The following is an 18016-nucleotide window of genomic DNA, read 5'->3' as shown; positions in this document are numbered from 1 at the left end:
ATTATGTCATCCCATTTAATGTCCCAGGACATTAAAAGCAATATTGAGCTTTCCTTCGAAAACCTGCTATCTTCTTAAAAGCTAAATGAACAGTAGAATATCCAGAAGAAACCTCTGAAGGAATCAGGTCCTACGGTCTCTGCTAGATGCTTTTTAACTCCCCCTCATTTCATTTCATCCCAATCACCCAAACGCATCCTTTTCCTCTTCTTACTCTGTAATGGCAACACAGCGTTGGATGAGCCAGGAGACTTCATGTGGTCAACGTTTTCCCTGGTTGTGAGACCCAACTCTTTCCAAAGAGTCAGCAACAGACCACTGTGCCAAGAAGAAAGTTTATTCTGCCACTGCCACTGCTTCATAACCTACTCTGAAAAGCTCCAATTCTGCTCTTCCTTTCATAGCTGTAAATCTCAGTCATTTTTCTGAATTTTGGAGGAAGATGAGTAAGGAAAAGACTGCATGCAGATTTGAGATAAACAGTAAAGGAAGAAGATCTAGGTGCCTCCCTGTTTGAACATGTAGCTCATCCAACACCCTGAAGTGGGTGGTCAAGGGGTCTCAGACAAAAGATGCAGCAGTTCTGCAAGCTCTGCTTTTGGCATTGCTTTTCAACATGAATCCTCAGCTCACAGTGTCAAAAGTTCACTGGCAATTTTGTCTCCCAGACTGTGGTGTGGCTTTTATTGTGCCAAGGCATGTTGTGAATGTGACAGAGACTAGACTGAGGACAATGACTGTTGAACCTGTGTCCTCCTACATAATGCCTCAGGTTACCATATTCCCAGCAAATACCAGTGTCATCATCAAGCAGTGGAGCTGCAGCCACCCATCCTGCCAGCTCTCAGCAGATGGCAACTGCAAGAGTTACCATGTGCTCCCAAAGAGAGGAAGAGCAGACCCTCAACGCGAATGAACATCTGTTAGTTCCGGGTCCTGGTGGCAGAATAAATTCCAGGTTTTCTTTGGAATTGTGTATTCTGAAGAGATAAGACACCCAGGAGGAAACCAGGAATTCATCTCCCATCTGGCCACCCTCATAATCAGGCCATACCCATGATCCTGTGTGTGCATTTCCCTGAAACACGATTCTTTCTTGCACTCTGGCTAGTGAGGGCACAGAGGACACACATCTCCCAGGTGACAGCCCACAGCTTGACAAATAGACTATTTGCTTTGGATACAGGGGGTTGAAGTGCTGCATTTCCCATGTCATCTGCAGTCATGTAACCCCGGGGCCACAGACTGTCACTGCCTAGCAGGGGTAGCGACGTCCACCTGTCTCACCCAGGGATGCATGCAAACAGAGACAGTGGCTGGACAGTCCACAGAGCACTCCTGCCTCATCCAGAGGGAAAAGGGAAGGGAAGGGAAGGGAAGGGAAGGGAAGGGAAGGGAAGGGAAGGGAAGGGAAGGGAAGGGAAGGGAAGGGAAGGGAAGGGAAGGGAAGGGAAGGGAAGGGAAGGGAAGGGAAGGGAAGGGAAGGGAAGGGAAGGGAAGGGAAGGGAAGGGAAGGGAAGGGAAGGGAAGGGAAGGGAAGGGAAGGGAAGGGAAGGGAAGGGAAGGGAAGGGAAGGGAAGGGAAGGGAAGGGAAGGGAAGGGAAGGGAAGGGAAGGGAAGGGAAGGGAAGGGAAGGGAAGGGAAGGGAAGGGAAGGGAAGGGAAGGGAAGGGAAGGGAAGGGATACTACCCTGTCATTGTTGGGTACTACTGTAGCGCTGGAAAGAACAGGTTAGCCAAATTTCCTTCAGAAATGGCATAGGTATAACTGATGCTGTATTATGGTGGAAAGAATGGGATAAAATTGATGCCCCTTTTTTTTATTCTAGGCTCCAGTGCATATCACACAATTGTCAAAGCACTTTCCATGGTCATGCTGAATACAGAAATGCCACTCTGTTTTAGTGCTCCATAGAGGGACAGACAGACATCTCTGCTCTGAGAACTTCATACTACAAATATCCAACCCAGGTGTAAGCACAGAGCTCACCATTTTGAAATTAAAACTGCACTCCGCTTTCTGATGCTTGGTTGTATTGCACTTCACCAGACAGCAGGAGTCTACCACCAAGTTCAGAGACTTTATGACAGTAAACAAATGAGAAAATTACTCCTTACCTTCCTGAGCCATACTGGCATTCACCAGAAGTTTTACAACTTTTCTAGACTACCCTTATACTTGTAAGAATCAAATTACAACTTTTTTCCTGTAAAGGATGTCAGGTACTGGAATGGGTTGCCCACACAGGTTGTGCAGTATCCATCTCAGCACATGTTCAGAGCTGGACAGGACAATATCCTGAGCAACCTGGTCTAGTTGACCCTTCAGTGAGATAGGTTAGACTAGATCTCCAGATGTCTCTCCAACCTGAATTATTCTGTGATTCTGTGAAATTTATTTCACTTTACAATGAATTACAACATTCCAATTTCCCCATTTTTATGAAAGCAGACAGCTGAGAAATAAAAGTTAAAGAAAAATATTAATATAATGTAAAATCCAGTGAAGAAAAATTACCATTTCTTGTTTGTAAGGTGAACGTTCCAAACAATGGAATAAGCTAGAAATTCTGAATGTTTTCAAAAAAGCAGGGAAGCATATTTTTGTGGTTTTCAAGGTTCTGGTGGTGAAGGGGGAGGTGGGGGGGGTGCATGTGTGACTTCTGCAAGGAGCTGCTAGAAGCTTCCCTGAGGCCCAACGGAGTAAACTCCAGCCATCTCAAGGCTGGAGTCATTGCTGATCAAGGCCAAGCCCATCAGCAACGGTCACAGCGCCTCTGTCAATCACATTTAAGAGGAAAAGAAAACACGAGTGGCTGCTTTCTGCCACCAAAGAAGGCAGTGAGAAACTGTGCAGACACCAAGGTCAGTGAAGAAGTGGGGGGAGGAACTGTTGCAGGCTCTGGAGAGAAAGGTTCCCCTGTAGCCCATGGAGAAGAGCATGGTGGGGTGGGTTCCCCTGCAGCCCATGGAAGAGGATGGGGAGCAGAGACCCCACCTGCAGCCTGCTGAGAGGCCCCACACTGGAGCAGGTGAGACAAATGGAAGATGCTCTGACCCCAGCCTTTGGCAGCACTTGCAGCCCATGGCAAAACATAGACACAGAGACAGAAAGACATTCACACTGGAGCAGGTTTCCTGGGGAGGGGCTTGTGACTCCATGAAGGACCGGGCTGGAGTAGTCTGGGCCTGAGAGACGTTCCATGATTTATGGCTGCACCCCACAGAAGTGACCCACAATGGGGCAGCTGGTGAAGATATGAAGCCCCATGGGAAAGGACTCACATTGGACAAGTTAGTGGAGGGCTGTCTCACATGGGTGGGACCCCACATTGGAGCAAAGGAAGAGTGTGAGGAATGTCCCCTTCAACTACGAAGGAAAACATATCGTGAGGAGATGTTCCACCATTCCCTGCCCCTCCCAGTGCCACAATAGGGGGAAGAAGGGAGGGAAATCATGACTAAAGTGAAGTCTGCTAAGAAGGGACAGGTGGGGAGAGGTGCTTTAAGATCTGGTTGCACTTCTCGTTATCTAACTCTGGTGTCACTGTATGTGTAGCACAGTGTAATAAATTAGTTTTCTTTCCTTTATTCTGTGTTGTCTGTTTTGCCCGTGATGCTGATTGTGGAATGACCTCTCTCTATGTCCTTATCTCGACTCCTAAGCCTCTCAATATACATTTTCTCCCCTGTCCAGCTGAAAAGGGGAGTGATAGAGCGGTTTTGGTGGGCATCTGGCCTCCAGCCAGGGTCAAACCACCACACATCATGAAATGCTATCTCATTCTACTTCAAATAACATGATTCTAAAAGATCTTTGCACTTGTATATGGAAATTACTTCAGGCTACAGAGCTTTCTTGAAACAACAGAAATCACAGAGATATTTTTGCCAAAGAAACACAGAACAGATAGGGATTTTCATTAATGCGTGCTTGGAAATAAATACTCATGGAGCTGAGATTGTTGACATCTCCTCCACCTTATGTCGTAAGAATTTAGACATCAATTTTATTTTAAGCCTATACTCCCACCCAACTAGGCATGAGTCAGCAGTGTATCAACATGTGTCAACAACACAACATTGTGGTGGCAACAGCCAACCACACAGTGGGCTGAATTAGCAAAAGAGTAGCCAGCACTTGAAGGGAAGTGATTCTCTTCCTCCATTCTGCACAGCACACCTCGTTGGTACTGCAATGCTCAAGGTTGAGCTCCCCAGTATAAGACAAATCTCAGCCTACTGGAGTGAGACCAGTGAAGAGCCACCATGATGGCTGGGGTCCTGAAGCACATACGTACCAGGCCAAGAAAGCTGTAATTCCGTCTGTAATTAAGTTCAAGGCTGGGGAGGATCTTCATGCTGTCTTTGGCTATGTGATAGAAAGGTGCAGAGAAGACAGAGCCAGGCTGTTCTAGGAGATGTGCCTGGGAAAGGACAAGAACCAACTGCCACAAGTTGTATCAAGAGAGATTCCAGTAACATACTGTCACAGGAAAAACAATTTATCCTCATACAGGGAATTTCCATTACTGTAATTCATTTGCCAGTTAACAATCGTTTAATTACACGTTCTGGTATGAAGGCAGAGAGAAACCAACCAACCAGCCCTTAGGACAATCACCCCTATCTCCTTCCCTTCAGACACCTCTTCTCCCCACCCTTAGCTCTTCAGTCCCTTCACCACACACTATGCTCAGCCCCTTTGGTGAGGTGGTGGGTGGCCCAGGAGACTGCGACCAGCATGTGCATGGTGGTTCCTTCATTGGCAGCAACCCTTTCCGGCTGCACCTCTTGGCTCCTGCTCAAGCAGCCCCATAGCTCCAGGTCCAGCCCAGGCATGGTCTTCTCTCTTTTGTCCTCCTGCTCAGGCCTTGTTTCTACTTCTGCTTGATGCTCACCCCTTTAAGATAATTTCACAGAGGTGTCACAGACTCCCCTTGAGGGTGTCCTGCCAAGGATCCTTTGAAGCCAGCTGGAACCATCTGTGACCGGCTCAGGACAGCCTCTGGTCTCTCCTCAGAGGGCCCTCCCAGCAGCCCAGCTACCAAAACCTTGACAACATGGCAGGGGGGAGGACGGGTGGAATCATGATGAAGGCTATCAAACACTGAACAAGTTGCCCAGAGGCTCTGGAAGCCCTGTCCTTGGAGGTACTCCACACTAGCTGGACAAAGCCCTGAGCAATCTGGCCTAATGCCCATGCCAGCCCTCCTCTGAGAGGGGCGCAGATGACATGGGGCCCACAGAGCCTTTGCAGCGCCAGTCAAATTCTGTGACTCTACAGAATTGTTTGAATCACTTTCAGTCCCAGGAGAGGTTTGGAAGGCAGAGCAGAACATGTTTCTCCCTGCATTACTGAGGACAGCCAGCCTGCCCTTGCAGGTAAGTAACTATTCTCACAGAGTCTGTGAGCAAAGATGACAGGCAAGCACAGCTACAGCTGGCTCCTGCTCTGAGGAGAGGGGAACAGAGCCTGAAGAGGCAAACTGAAAGGCAGCTTTCAGACACAAAATGTAGCACAACAGGGAGTCGCACCAGCCAGGCATAGATTGATTCTGCATTTCAAAGCACTGTGGAGTATCTACCACCTGCCAGAAACCGAGTGTGCTCTCCCTACCCTGCTGTTTCTTGGGCCAGGAGCTGGTTCAGCCCTGGAGCCATTGTGACCTTGAAGCCATGACCAAAGCCTTGCCTGCACCTGTCAATCTTCCTGGGCCATGCCTGAGGGAGAGCGAGGCTGAATGCTTGCTTTCTCTGGGCTTCCTACGGGGTACAACTGCCCTGCAGTTATGTGGTTGTGCTGGTTGGTGGGCCTCACTGCGGAGGAGAGAAGGTTCTGGCACCCTGGTTAGAGGGTAGGGTTGAACACAGGTCTCCAGCCCTTCTGGGAAATGGTCTGACCTTGCGTGCTGTGCAACAGGGAGGCAACTCGGCCACCTGAACAGGCCCTGCTTGTTTGTTTTTATTTCTCATTGGTGGTTGGTTTCCACAGCTGCTCTTGACTGGATTATGTGGGCCTGAGGTGGACAATGTATCTGTCTTAGGCACTTTCTGACACCATTTAGAGACCAGGCCGTTGTGGATGTCAGAAGTTAATTGGTTCTCTTTCTCAGTCCCCACAGATCACGTCCACAGGCAGGAACAGCATTGGGTATCCCACTCAGCTCTCTTCTTGGTTTGTCAGGCCTATGGCTGCTTTGCTTGTCACCACTCCAGTAGCACTGGGAAACACCCAAAAAATGTGCTACTGTGAATATGGACCTATGTAGTAATATTCCCAAACTGTAATTCACTGGGACCTCACTTGGAAATGTCCCTCAGCATTTCACAGCAAAGGCACTGGCACTGCCTGACATCCACACAAGGAAACCATATCTGCATTTTGTCACAGTCCTCAAGAGGTACTTTCAACCTGTATTTGTCAGATTTGATTTTGTTTCCACTACTGAGAAAAAGATTACAGTTAACATACAGCCTAAGTCAGTCTAAGCACCAAAGTTCAGAGATGGTGTTCTAACCAGGAAGTCTGAATTCTCTTCTTTCCTATCTTTTCATCTTTTACAGTATCTGGATCCAAGTCCCTGAGTTCTGCAAACACATGCACAGAGAAACACCATGACTTTAGCATCACGCCTCCAAATCCCTTCTAAGCCAGTGGGGAAATGCAGACTATATGAAGCCTCCTTGAAGAGCCACTGATCCTGTTAAACACAACACAAACCCAACAACTGTCAACTGGATTATGAAAGAAAGAGAACAACAGCCACTTTCTTTGCCAAGCCTGGCTGCAAAAGGTAGCAGTATCACCTGGTGGTTTTATCTACTAGCCTAGCAGAAAACACATGCCCATTGAAAGGGAGATCTGCACTCAGTTTTGTCTTTCTCTCGAGTAGTCTTCCATCCCGTAAACCTCTCAGGAGAGAGGTTGTGCCTTCATCCAAAAACACAGGAAAGCTTGACTTGCTGGAAGCCCTGTAGTCCAGTTCCGGGCCCTGTCCCACGGAATATTTCAGAGTTTATCCTATTAGAAGTTAAGATAAAATGCATGAATAGGCTGGGCAACAAGGACAAGAATGCAGATTCTTGGAGAAAAGACTGACACGTACCACACTGAACTGTGCATTACTGGAGCCATCTTCCCATGCCATAAGCCAGACAAACCCACAAGCCTCACGAAGAGTTAACCTGCAGGCACCTACCTGTGCCCAATGCACTGGGTACTCAACCAGGCATCGCCTGCCACCAGGCCATTTCCTACCTCCTCCCCATTACCAGAGATTGTCTCCAGCTCCTGAGGGGGCAGAAAGAAACTGGCTAGCACAAGTGGTCAATTTTTATTTTCTGCCTTGCTGGGCTTTAAAATGTCAGTTTTATGGTTGGTGCTGTTGGGTTTTGGTTTGGTTTTCATTTTGTTGTGTTTTGTTTTTTAATTGTGAAACCATTGAGATTAACACGGTCTCCTCATGCCTGATACAATGTCTGTGGATCACCCACAACCTGGTCTACTGCCAGGTGATCCTAGAATTCTTCTTGGTGGCAGCTTTGGGGATAGGTGTCTCTCTGTGGTTTATTCCCATGCACAGGGCTGGTTTTCCATGGAGTTATCTCCACTTAAGAGAAGTTATCTTTTCCAGCTGCATAACTCTTTTCACAACAATTTATCAAATGACTATGTGACATCAAATAGCTTACCCCTTTTCTTCTGAGAGATTCCTCCTGGGGCAAGAGCTCTTTCTCTAGCATGATGTCAATCCAGGCAACTGAGAACAGAATGTGGCCGACTGTCAGTTTCGAGTCAGATTCATGAAACCCCCTAGATTTCAACAAGGTAGGAGCTGCAGGAAACACCGTCTAAGTGCCTTTCTCCCACTCAGACGTTCGGAACTGACACAGCTTCCTCAGGGCACAGCAAAGGGAACCCCCGGGATCCAACCTGCACCAAAAGCTGGCCACAGCGAGATCTGTCCCGCTGCTCACAGCCTGGCTGGCGGGTTTATGCCGGCCGGTGGCAAGCTGTCTGTCTTTCTGGACATGGGACGATGCTGGTGTCAGTGTTACACACAGAGCTCTGGCACACCATGGCACTGACGCGTCTGTGGCTCGCCCGGTGCAGTCACTAAGCCCCACTTCAGTCTTTTCCCTCCTCAGCCCTCCGGTTTCGTAAAGCTGTCAACTGAGAGAGCAAGATGTGCTCACGCAGAGCGATGCACAGCGCCACGCCGCGGGTTACGCTCCCAGGCAAAAGAAGAATCCTTAGTCATGAAGCAATGACTGCAGCAGATGCCGGGAAAGCAGTAAAGCCCACGGTGAAACCCAGAGGAGGAGCCGGCCCGTGCATGACAGAGCCGGGCCTGCGCTCGGCAGCCGGCCCCGCGGCGCAGGTGGGCTCTGCACGGCGAGCCCTATAACGGCACCGAGCGTCGCCGGGACAGGGCCCCCTCGGGGCCGGAGCCGGAGGGGCAGACGTAGCTGTCCCGAGCCCGAGCCCGGGCGCGGCGGGGGGGAGCCTCGTGTCCCCGCCCGTCCCGGGGAGGCGGAGGAAACCCCGGTGAGTCACAGCCGGGAAGGCTGCGACCGCCCGCTCGAGCGGGAAGGCGCTGGCCGCGCCGCTGAGGAACGTTCACTCTCTCCGCGGCCACGGCGTGCAGCAGGCGGTTCTCCCCCGCCCGGTGCAGCAACAGTCCGCGCAGCAGCAGACCCGCAGCGGGCAGCTGCCGCCGGCAGCCCGCGCCCACGCCCGGTCTCGCCCATGGCCGAGCCCCGGGGCCCCGCGGAGGGCTGCTCCTGCCGCAACACCGACTGCGTGGAGCGGCCGCTGAGGCGGCTCTTCGAAGGGCTGAGCAGTGGCGTGGCCGCCTGCCCCTGGCCTTTCGTGCTGGTGCCGCTGCTGCTGTCGGGAGGGCTGGGCGCCGGGTTCCTCTTCCTGCCGCAGCGGCAGGCGAACGACATCGAGGGGCAGTTCACGCCGACGCGGGGGCCGGCCAAGGCCGAGCGCGACTTCGTGCGGCGGCACTTCCCCACCGACGACTCGCAGCGCTTCTCCGCGCCGCGGCTGCCCACCGAGGGCGCCTACGCCGCTCTCGTGGCCGTGGCGGCGGAAGGGAGCTCGGTCCTGGCCCGGCCGGCGCGGCTCGACGTGCTGCAGCTGGACGCGGCGGTGCGCGCCCGCGGCTACGAGCAGGTGTGCGCCCGCAGCGGCCACGCCTGCGCCAGCGCCAACCCGCTGCTGCCGCTGCTCAGCGACGCGGCGGCCGCTGCCCTGGAGAACCTCACCTTCCCCCTCAGCGGCCGCACCTTCCTGGGGGCCGCGCTGGGCGGTGTGCAGACGGACGCTGGCGGGAGGGTACTGTCGGCGCGGGCCCTGAAGCTGCTGTACTACCTGCGGGAGGACGGTCCCGCGGCGGCGGCGGAGAGCCAGCGGTGGCTGGAGGAGTTCCTGCGGGACATCCCGTCCGAACTGGAGGAGATGCGCCTCGCCTCAGTCCAGGTAAGGCAGCGGGGTCCGCGGCCGTAGAGGGGCCACCCCGTCGCCAGAAGGCCGATGGTGGAGGGTGGCGAGAGGCTGGGTCGGTCTCTTGGCTTGTCTGCCGCGCTCCCAGCGGGGCTTCCAGCGCCCTCCGCTCCGCGCTGCCCATGCCAGGCACCTGCCTTGGCCTGCGCTGGGTGCAGGCAGCGCCTGAGGCGGCTGCGAGGGCCGCGGAAGTGCCGCCGTGCCACCACGCTGCTTATCGGTGCCGGTGCGTGTGTGTAGAGACCGAGAAAAAGAGCCGCGAGTGCTTCATGTTCCTCCTTGTTTCCCTGGCAGGTGACTTACTTTACCTCACTGTCGAGGCAACGGGAGTTTGAAGGAAATACCGAGAGCGTGATCCCGCTCTTCTCTGTAACATACTTCTTGACAATAACCTTTTCCATCGTCTCTTGCCTAAGGTAAAACCTCTTCTAAGCTACGGATCGATGAGGGGTGACCTCTGCTCTTCTTCACCTCGCCTAAGCTGTTTCTGCGCTTGTAAAGCAAAGTCATTCTTGAAGCTGCAGGCTTCACGGAGTAACAGGCAGTGTGTATGGCCTTGCTGATTCTCTCCTCCTTGGGTGTGTGTTTCCCAACTGCTTAAATGGTGTTCATGGAAAGTACCAGATGAATACCTGAACAGGTGTTTGGTTCAGACACGCAGAGCTTTCCGAATGCTCGGATCTATTTGTCAGTTCTTTGAAGCCATCAGACCTTTCTGTAGTCCCTGCCTCATAAGAATCCTTTTTGTAGCAGATGGTTGGGGAACTGTTTGAATAACTGAAACAACCTCCTACTCTTTATCTTTTTAAGATGTCAGAGGTGCTGCAGCTTTGGCACTGAAAAACACTCTGACAGAGTAAATGCTTTTCATTATGAAAGGGTTCCACTGCTCGCCTGTGTGGAAGGGGGGCAGAAATGAGATCTAGCCAGCCTAGCAGCAGCAGAATTCTGCACGAAGACTTCTGTGGAATAAAACTTCCCAGACAGATGTGGCATTCCCCTGGGAAATGTTCCATGAAAAGATGTACAGAAGTCAAATGGAAAAGTCAGCATTGGGTGGGAGGGAAGGAAGAAGTGATGCTATTGTTAAAGTTGTTTTGCTAGTTTCTTGCTTCATTCTGTAGCTTTTAGCCTCATCCTGCCCACAACATACTCATTTGTTGTAAAGATCATTTAAAAGGGGACGGAAGCATGGGAGGGAGGAGAAAGGATATCATGATAAGATCTGTTTGCACTTTTTTTCTGCCACTCGCTCAGTCTCAGCACAACTAAAAGAGCAGTAGCTGCAGAGGTTACTGCAAGGCTGGGTACAGCTTTAGGCATTCTGCTTGCTACTGGAGTCTGAACCTTACCTGCTGTCCACAGAGAACTTAGCCTGCCCTTTTTTGTGCTGGTGGAAGGTGAACCGTACATTTGACAACTGTATGGCAGCTTTTGTGTGCTGTACTTCAGAATGCAAGTCTTAGTTGGAGGGTGGACTTACTGCTTTAGCACTTGCATAAAGCATCATGCTGATTAGCCTGTACACTTCCTGGATATCTGCTGTGTCACGTGCAGTTATTTCTGAGTGCAGCCAGAACAAGAGCAATTCCACCAACACAGGCTTCTTCCTGTGGAAATGAGAGGTTCTGTTGGGGTTCAGAAATGGCCTACAGCCTGCAAAATATAACTTCCCACCCAACCCACCCCCACACCCCAGTGTACTGCTGTCAGTAGCATCACATGCAAAGTCTCCCACTGGGAGTCCAGTGCTCACAGCTAAGAGCTCTCCTACAGATCACAGCTTGCATCAAGAGTTCTTTTCACAGACAGTCATTGCTATCTGTGCACTTGCCATGCCAAACATCCTGGTGAAATGCTTGACACGTAACTAAGATGCTCCTCAAACTATTTTCAGATTGAGCTGTATAAGAAATAATGTCTGGCTCGCGTGCTGTGGAGTGGTCTCTGCCGGCTTAGCTGTATTAAGCAGCTTTGGATTGATGCTCTTCTGTGGAGTGCCGTTTGTGGTCACTGTAGCAAACGCACCATTTCTTATTCTCGGTAAGTAGACAGAGCGACTCGGATTCAGACAGAAAGACCGTGGAGGTGGAGCCTCTCTGAGCTCCTTCCTCACCGTATTTCCCTGTTTCGTCCTCTTCTCTTTCCTAGAGGCATAGTACAGAAAGCATTTATATGTATCATTAGCTCTGGGTAAGTTTGTCTACCCCAGAAGAGTTTGCTGTGAGGGCTGTTCTGTGAGACTACTGAATTTGTCGGCAGTTTAAGCAGGTACAGAAGCCTCCCCCAAAGCCTCCACCTCTTGGCTACCACTTTTTGCAACACAGGGAGAGATCTTCACTTCTCTGCTGTTAGTCGTCCTCCAGGCAGCTCAACAGTGGCACCTCCAGGCAGCTCAACAGGGACACCTTGGAACATGTGTTCCGTGTGCAGCTTGTGCTCCACTTGTACTGGCTTAACCCAGTACCTGTATTCTGAGGTGACTCTGGGAAGTGAGTTGCCCTAACTTTTTGTATCCCATTTTCAGAGTGTAGTCTTTGCTCAGGTAAAACCGTGCCTGAAGCAGTGAGCTGGACTGTCTGTGATTTCAAGTAGAAATCCATCTCATTTGGTGAAGAGGTGAAATTTCCTCTGTGATATATTGACTGTGTCCAAAAGATCTCACGTAGCTGTACAAGTGAAGTGATGTACCATTTGTGCAACCATCTCCTCCCAAAATGCAAGGAAGTTAGTAGCATCACAGTTGCACCGACTGCTTGACAGACAGCACTGCACTATCCAAATACCAGGAGTTAATGTTGCTGCAAGCAGATTACTGCTTTTAAAATCCTTACCTGGTGTAAATGACATGCAGACTTGTCTAATTGGTGTTAAAACAACCATATCATCAGTCCATTAGACAATGGCTTTGAAGCCTGCCTGCCCTCCAGAAGCAGCCTGGCTCGCTGCCATCCCCTATTATCTGGTGACTTAACTCGTCTTTGCATGTCTACTGGCAGTTCCCTGTTCAGGCTACAATTAGTGGTTTTCTCTGTTTTAAGCTTAGCTGTATTGTCTGCGCTTGCTCCTCTGTCCAGGCAGGCTTGCCTCCCCTTTTTGCATGGTTAATTTTTAGGGAATAGAAGATTAAGTACAATTGGCAAAATAGTGAAAGGTCTGACCTGTAGCCTTCCTGGCAGGGTTTCCCAGGACTGGTGGATAATACATGCAGGAGCATCAGTATAAACATAAAGATAAACGAACATAACTCGTGAAGAAATGTTCAAAGGTAAACTGGAGAGAAGAAAAGTGGAGAGCAAAGAGCATAAAACCCCCAAACCACTGGAGAACTGGGATCACTGTTCTCCCATGTGAAAGTAACTGTTCTCCCTGTCTGCTGAAGTCAGAGAAAGATATTACTGGTCTAATTTGCTTCAGTGATGAAGAAGAGATTCCAGAGGTAATGGGGAACTCTTCCAGATGAGCATCAGAATAAACAATTTATTTAAATCTCTGTAATCTGTATTACTGGAGACGTGGACAGCAGATGCAACGTGGTCAGAGATGGGCTAGGTGTGCTCAGTGCTTCAGCAGAGGAGGGTGAGGGCTCAGCAACCCATCAGGTCACCAGGGGTTTCTGAAATGTGAGACATTGAGCGACACAGAAAGGATGTGTTTTCATGTATCTGTTGATCCGGCCTCAGCCCTAAAGCAATGTGAATATCCTGACTTTACTTTTCTGACTTTGATGTCAGAAAAGGGCTTGAATGGGATTAGTTCTGTGCTTTCCTTGGGTGTTAGCGGAAGCTGCTCTTTGCAGTGAAGCATTAACTTTTTCTCGTCTTGCAGGAGTCGGTGTTGATGACATGTTCATCATGATCGCTTCCTGGGAACAAAGTTTGAGGAAAAAAGAGAAATCCAACATCAAAACTCTGCTGGCCGAGACTTACGCAGAAGCAGCCCTTTCTGTGACCATCACCACTCTCACGGATGTTTTGGCCTTCTTCATTGGCACCTGGACTGCTTTTCCGTCCGTGAGATCATTTTGTCTCTACACAGGCACTGCTTTTGTCTTCTGCTACATATATACCATGACCTTCTTTGGGGCAATTATTGTCCTAAATCATAAAAGGGAGCAAGGAAACCGACACTGGCTAACATGCCTGCCGGTGGAAGTGGAGAAAGATGGGGCTGAGACGTCCTACTTGTACAACGCTTGCTGCATAGGCAGCTGCTCTAGGAAGCCGTCTCAGCCAGAAGGCGAGCATCCAATGAGCATCTTCTTTAAAAAGTATTATGGCCCTTTCTTCACAACTAAAGGGATCAAGCTACTCGTGGTGTTGCTGTACGGAGCATATTTGGGCGGCAGTATCTATGGCTGTACTCAGATCAGGGAAGGCATCGATCTGCGAAACCTGGCGAGCGATGACTCTTACGTTATTCCTTACTATGACGATAACGACAAATACTTCTTGGCGTACGGACCCCGGGTCATGGTTGTCATTACTGAAAGTGTAGATTACTGGAATGAGACTGTTCGCCTTGGCATTGAGCGCTGCATGCAGAATTTAGAGGACCTTTCCTATGTGGATAAGAACCTCTCAGAGTCATGGCTGAGAGTATACGCAGAACTTGCTGCAGGGGGCTTGGTAAATATAACAAATCAGACCCTTTTCATGAATAGCTTACCGACCCTGTTCCACATTGTTCCCAGTTTTGAGTGGGACGTGAACAGGACTCAGGATAAAATAGAAGCTTCACGGTTCTTCATCCAGACCGTGAACGTGACCTCAGCCATTGATGAGAAGAATCTTCTCAATCAGTTGAGAGAGACAGCCAAGCAGTGCAGCATTCCATTCATGGTGTACCACCCAGCGTTCATCTACTACGATCAGTACCTTGTGATAGTGCAGAACACCATTCAGAACGTTGTCGTTGCTGCTGGGGCAATGCTCGTCGTCTCCCTTTTCCTTATTCCCAACCCGTTGTGCTGCTTGTGGGTGACTTTTGCCATCGCTTCTGTTATAGTTGGTGTTGCTGGTTTCATGGCGTTTTGGAAAGTCAATCTGGATTCCATATCCATGATCAACCTGGTCATTTGCATAGGGTTCTCCGTGGATTTTTCGGCTCATATTTCCTATGCCTTTGTTACGAGTAGAGAGTCGTCCGCCAATAAAAGGGCAGTTGACGCTCTGTCCCTGCTGGGCTACCCCGTACTACAAGGTGCAGTTTCTACTATACTGGGAGTAGTTGTCCTGGCTGCAGCAAAAACCTACATCTTCAGGACGTTTTTCAAGATCATGTTCCTTGTGATTTTGTTTGGGGCTCTTCACGGCCTTGTTTTCATTCCAGTGTTTTTAACCTTTTTTTGAAACTTTGGCAGATCACCCCACCAAACAAAACCCAACACCAGATCACCCCGCGATACCAAACCTAAAAATCTAGAGTTTAGGTTTAGAAATGACAAAGATTGTCCTTGATTAAGTTAAATGGAATATATTTGCATTTATTATATATTTATGATGCGGAGATTAAAATGCACTGATTTTCAAGGAGTGTGAGAAATGAAGAAACTGAAGGGCAGAAAAACACAAACAACGGGGAAGCACAGGCTCCAGAAGAGCCAGGCAGGAAAAGAACCAAAGGACTGAAAACACACAGAATGGATTTGCATTTCCTTATTTTTGCCTGTGCTTGGCTGTAAGATTAATAAATATAACATTGGCTGTGATGTCACTGAGTATTTTCTTGGGACTTGTTTATTGAAGGTATTAAAATTGCTATACAGACCGCTCCTGCCGCAGCCTGACGGACAGCGTTCACCTTGGTGCCATAACGCAGCCCAGCTGGCTCACATCTTCTATTCAAACCTCTTTTTTTCACTCAGATTAAATAGACATCCTGTATCTTTAAGAAGAGTGTGCCTGGCTTCTGTTGACTGCAGTTTGCAAAGGGAGATGATGCTGTAGGTGACTGGACTTGTGGGGAGCTCCTGAGTAACCACTGTGGAAGCCCCAGTGCCATGGCATGGCAAGGGAAGGGAAGGTTTCACTTGAGACAACCCACCCCGGTTTGAGGACCAAATCAAAAAGCAACCCAGGTTTGAGCTGGTCGGTCCTAAAACTGCACTCAAGTTTCATTGTGTTCACCCATGACAGCCTGTCCTGTGACACACTGACACAGCAGAGGAGCTTTCAGTGAATAATACACGGGGCGCTCTTCTAACCTGTAATCAAGTCATAATTTGTCACCAACTTACCCAGCTCCCCCACTGGAGGCACATCCATCAGTTACCCAACTTACAGGGCTGGTGTTCATGAGCTCTTATACCCTCATGGGGCCTCTCTGAAGAAGCAGCAGCTCTGTCCAGACAGCTGAGAAAGAAGCAGCACAGGGTCTTCTATGGGCTGCAGGTGGACACGTGCTCCATCATCATCCTCAGTGGGCTACATGGAAGACAGGCTGCCTGGTTAAGGGTGCCTAAGAGCCGATAATACATGAGGTGGTCTCTGTGCTCGGGGACAGCGCGCTGGAAGTCACGTCAAGGCCTCAGTGGCAGGAAACCAAGAGTGTGAATCGGGAAACCGGCCTTAGGGAAACCACCAGGGTGCTCCCAGGCCCTCGGGAAGAGCTGTGCGGAGCCGCCAGTCAGGCCCCGCAACGCGCCGGCCGCCTGCTGCCTGCGAGCCGCCGCCCTCTGCTGGCCTCGCGCGGGCACTGCCGCCGGCGCCGGGCCCGCGCCCGCTGCGGGGTCCCCGCGGCAGCGATGTGGCCGAGGCGCCCGCTCCGCGCCTCCGCCGCAGCGAGCGGCACGTCCCGACCGCAGCCGGAGCTCGGCCCTCGCGGTCCCGCGTCACCCTTCCATGAGGGCGAGGGGCGTCGAGATCCTCTGCCCGCCCGGGCTGTACGTGTGTCGGCACGGGCGGTGCCGGGGCAGCAAACGGCCAGAGCGAAAGGCGGCGCAGAGAGCAGAAGGAAGGGAGCGCCCTGCCCATGCAGCTGAGACACCTGCCCGCGGATCTCTCCGCGCCAGTGGGCTGGAAGTCGGAGATGGCTTGAGCTTCGCTCAACACGGCACATGCAGGATACGAACCCACTGTTCAACGGTGTCTGTCCGTGCCCCGTCGTCTGTCCCCCCGCCCAAAGACCTGCCCTTTTTTTGCATTTCAGACATACCGGTCTGTGGGGTTTGTGCTTGGCAAAGGAAAGTTAGCCAGATACATGTATACATTTTAGGCAGTTAATAATCAACATATTAAGGGGTCAGATGCCAGACAGGTTTTAAGGATTTGCCCTTCCTTGCAAGAGAGTCCAGAACCACGCAGGAATTCACATCCCTGGTGCCACAGGGGATATGTGAATTCCAGGGCTGGCAGAGAAATTTTGCCAGAGGTTTCTGGGCACTTCTACTGAGGACAGCTCAGCAGAAAGCAATTCACCAGCCCCTGCGCTGCCAGGCCAGTCAGGTGGGCCATGTCACCTTCACTGCTGCCTGCTTCAGCAACACGAGATGGGAGGGCTTGGGGGCAGTTACAGGACAGGGACAAAGACTTTGAGTATTCAAAGCCTCTGAGAGAGCACACCGCTGCAGTACTGCATGGGCCCGGCAAGCTCAGCGCAGGTGGACACTGCAGCCAGCGCTGGATGCAGGGCAGGATGGACGGAGGGTTTCCCACCGTGCTCTGAAATGCACAGCTGCAGAGCGGGGCTGCGTCAGCCTCCAGGAAGTGCTCACATGCTGGGGTGGTTGTGGGGGGGCACCTGAAAGGAATGAGGAAGCTGGATGCTTTTGGCATAAAAGCACAGCCTGGTGACATGCCAGGTGGAGCCGTGCCCCCGGAGTTTCACAGCGCGGGTCTCTGCACACCAAGCTAACCCCTGGCCTAACACACCTTGGTTTGCTTCTTGGCAGTGCTTGTTCATGTTCTCATGTTTGTCAAGTCTGGATGCACTTGTGGGGAAAATAAACTGTTCAGGAGACAGATGTAGGAGATGCTGCAGTTACTGGCAGTAGTCACTGTTTCCAGGTCTCCGCTCTGTTCCGTATAAAGCAACCCTAACTGTGCAACAAGTTTTATTTTAACACTCAGATGTCCTGCACCTGTTCTTTCTCTTTATTTTCCAAATGTAGCAATGGAATTCCAGTTGAGCAAAATGCCAATATTTTATTTAACTTTTGTATTTTTGCAGAGCCTTTGACGGTTCAAGCCCCGGTACTGCTCAGCAGCAGAAACGGCCAGACAGGCCACAAGTTTTTTGGGATCAGATGGGTACCATGGAACAGCTGCTGGGACACTCTCATTAGTGGTTCAGGTAAAGAGCAAAGGATGCACAGGCAGGCTGCCGGGCAGGTCAAACTGACTGGGGGTGTTTGGAGTTAGCGTGCAAGGAGGCTGATCCTCCTTTTTTGGTTGAGTGTCTATGACATACCACTTAACCTCTCTTTGAGGACGTGTTTCTACAAACTCTCCAGTTTTCTCCTATTTCTCTATAAATAACACACCACAAGTTTTTTGTGGCCTGC

At 50.7% G+C, this 18016-nt stretch overlaps 1 protein-coding gene across 1 annotated transcript; it reads left to right on the top strand.

Annotated features, from left to right (window-relative positions):
- Window positions 1-8751: 8751 nt before the first annotated feature.
- Window positions 8752-14864, top strand: LOC311189235 (patched domain-containing protein 3-like; the record flags this gene model as incomplete). The annotated part of the gene is made up of 4 exons (XM_084260856.1): window positions 8752-9489; window positions 9808-9929; window positions 11411-11556; window positions 13342-14864. The coding sequence occupies 4 exons, from the start codon at window positions 8752-8754 to the stop codon at window positions 14862-14864; spliced, it is 2529 nt and encodes an 842-aa protein (XP_084116982.1).
- Window positions 14865-18016: the final 3152 nt, after the last annotated feature.

The sequence above is a fragment of the Gallinula chloropus genome (genome assembly GCF_964237585.1).
Source record: "Gallinula chloropus genome assembly, chromosome: 2".
Classification (NCBI taxonomy): Eukaryota; Metazoa; Chordata; class Aves; order Gruiformes; family Rallidae; genus Gallinula; species Gallinula chloropus.
The sequence above is the reverse complement of the archived record's forward strand: the minus strand, read 5'-3'. Positions and strand labels throughout refer to the sequence as shown.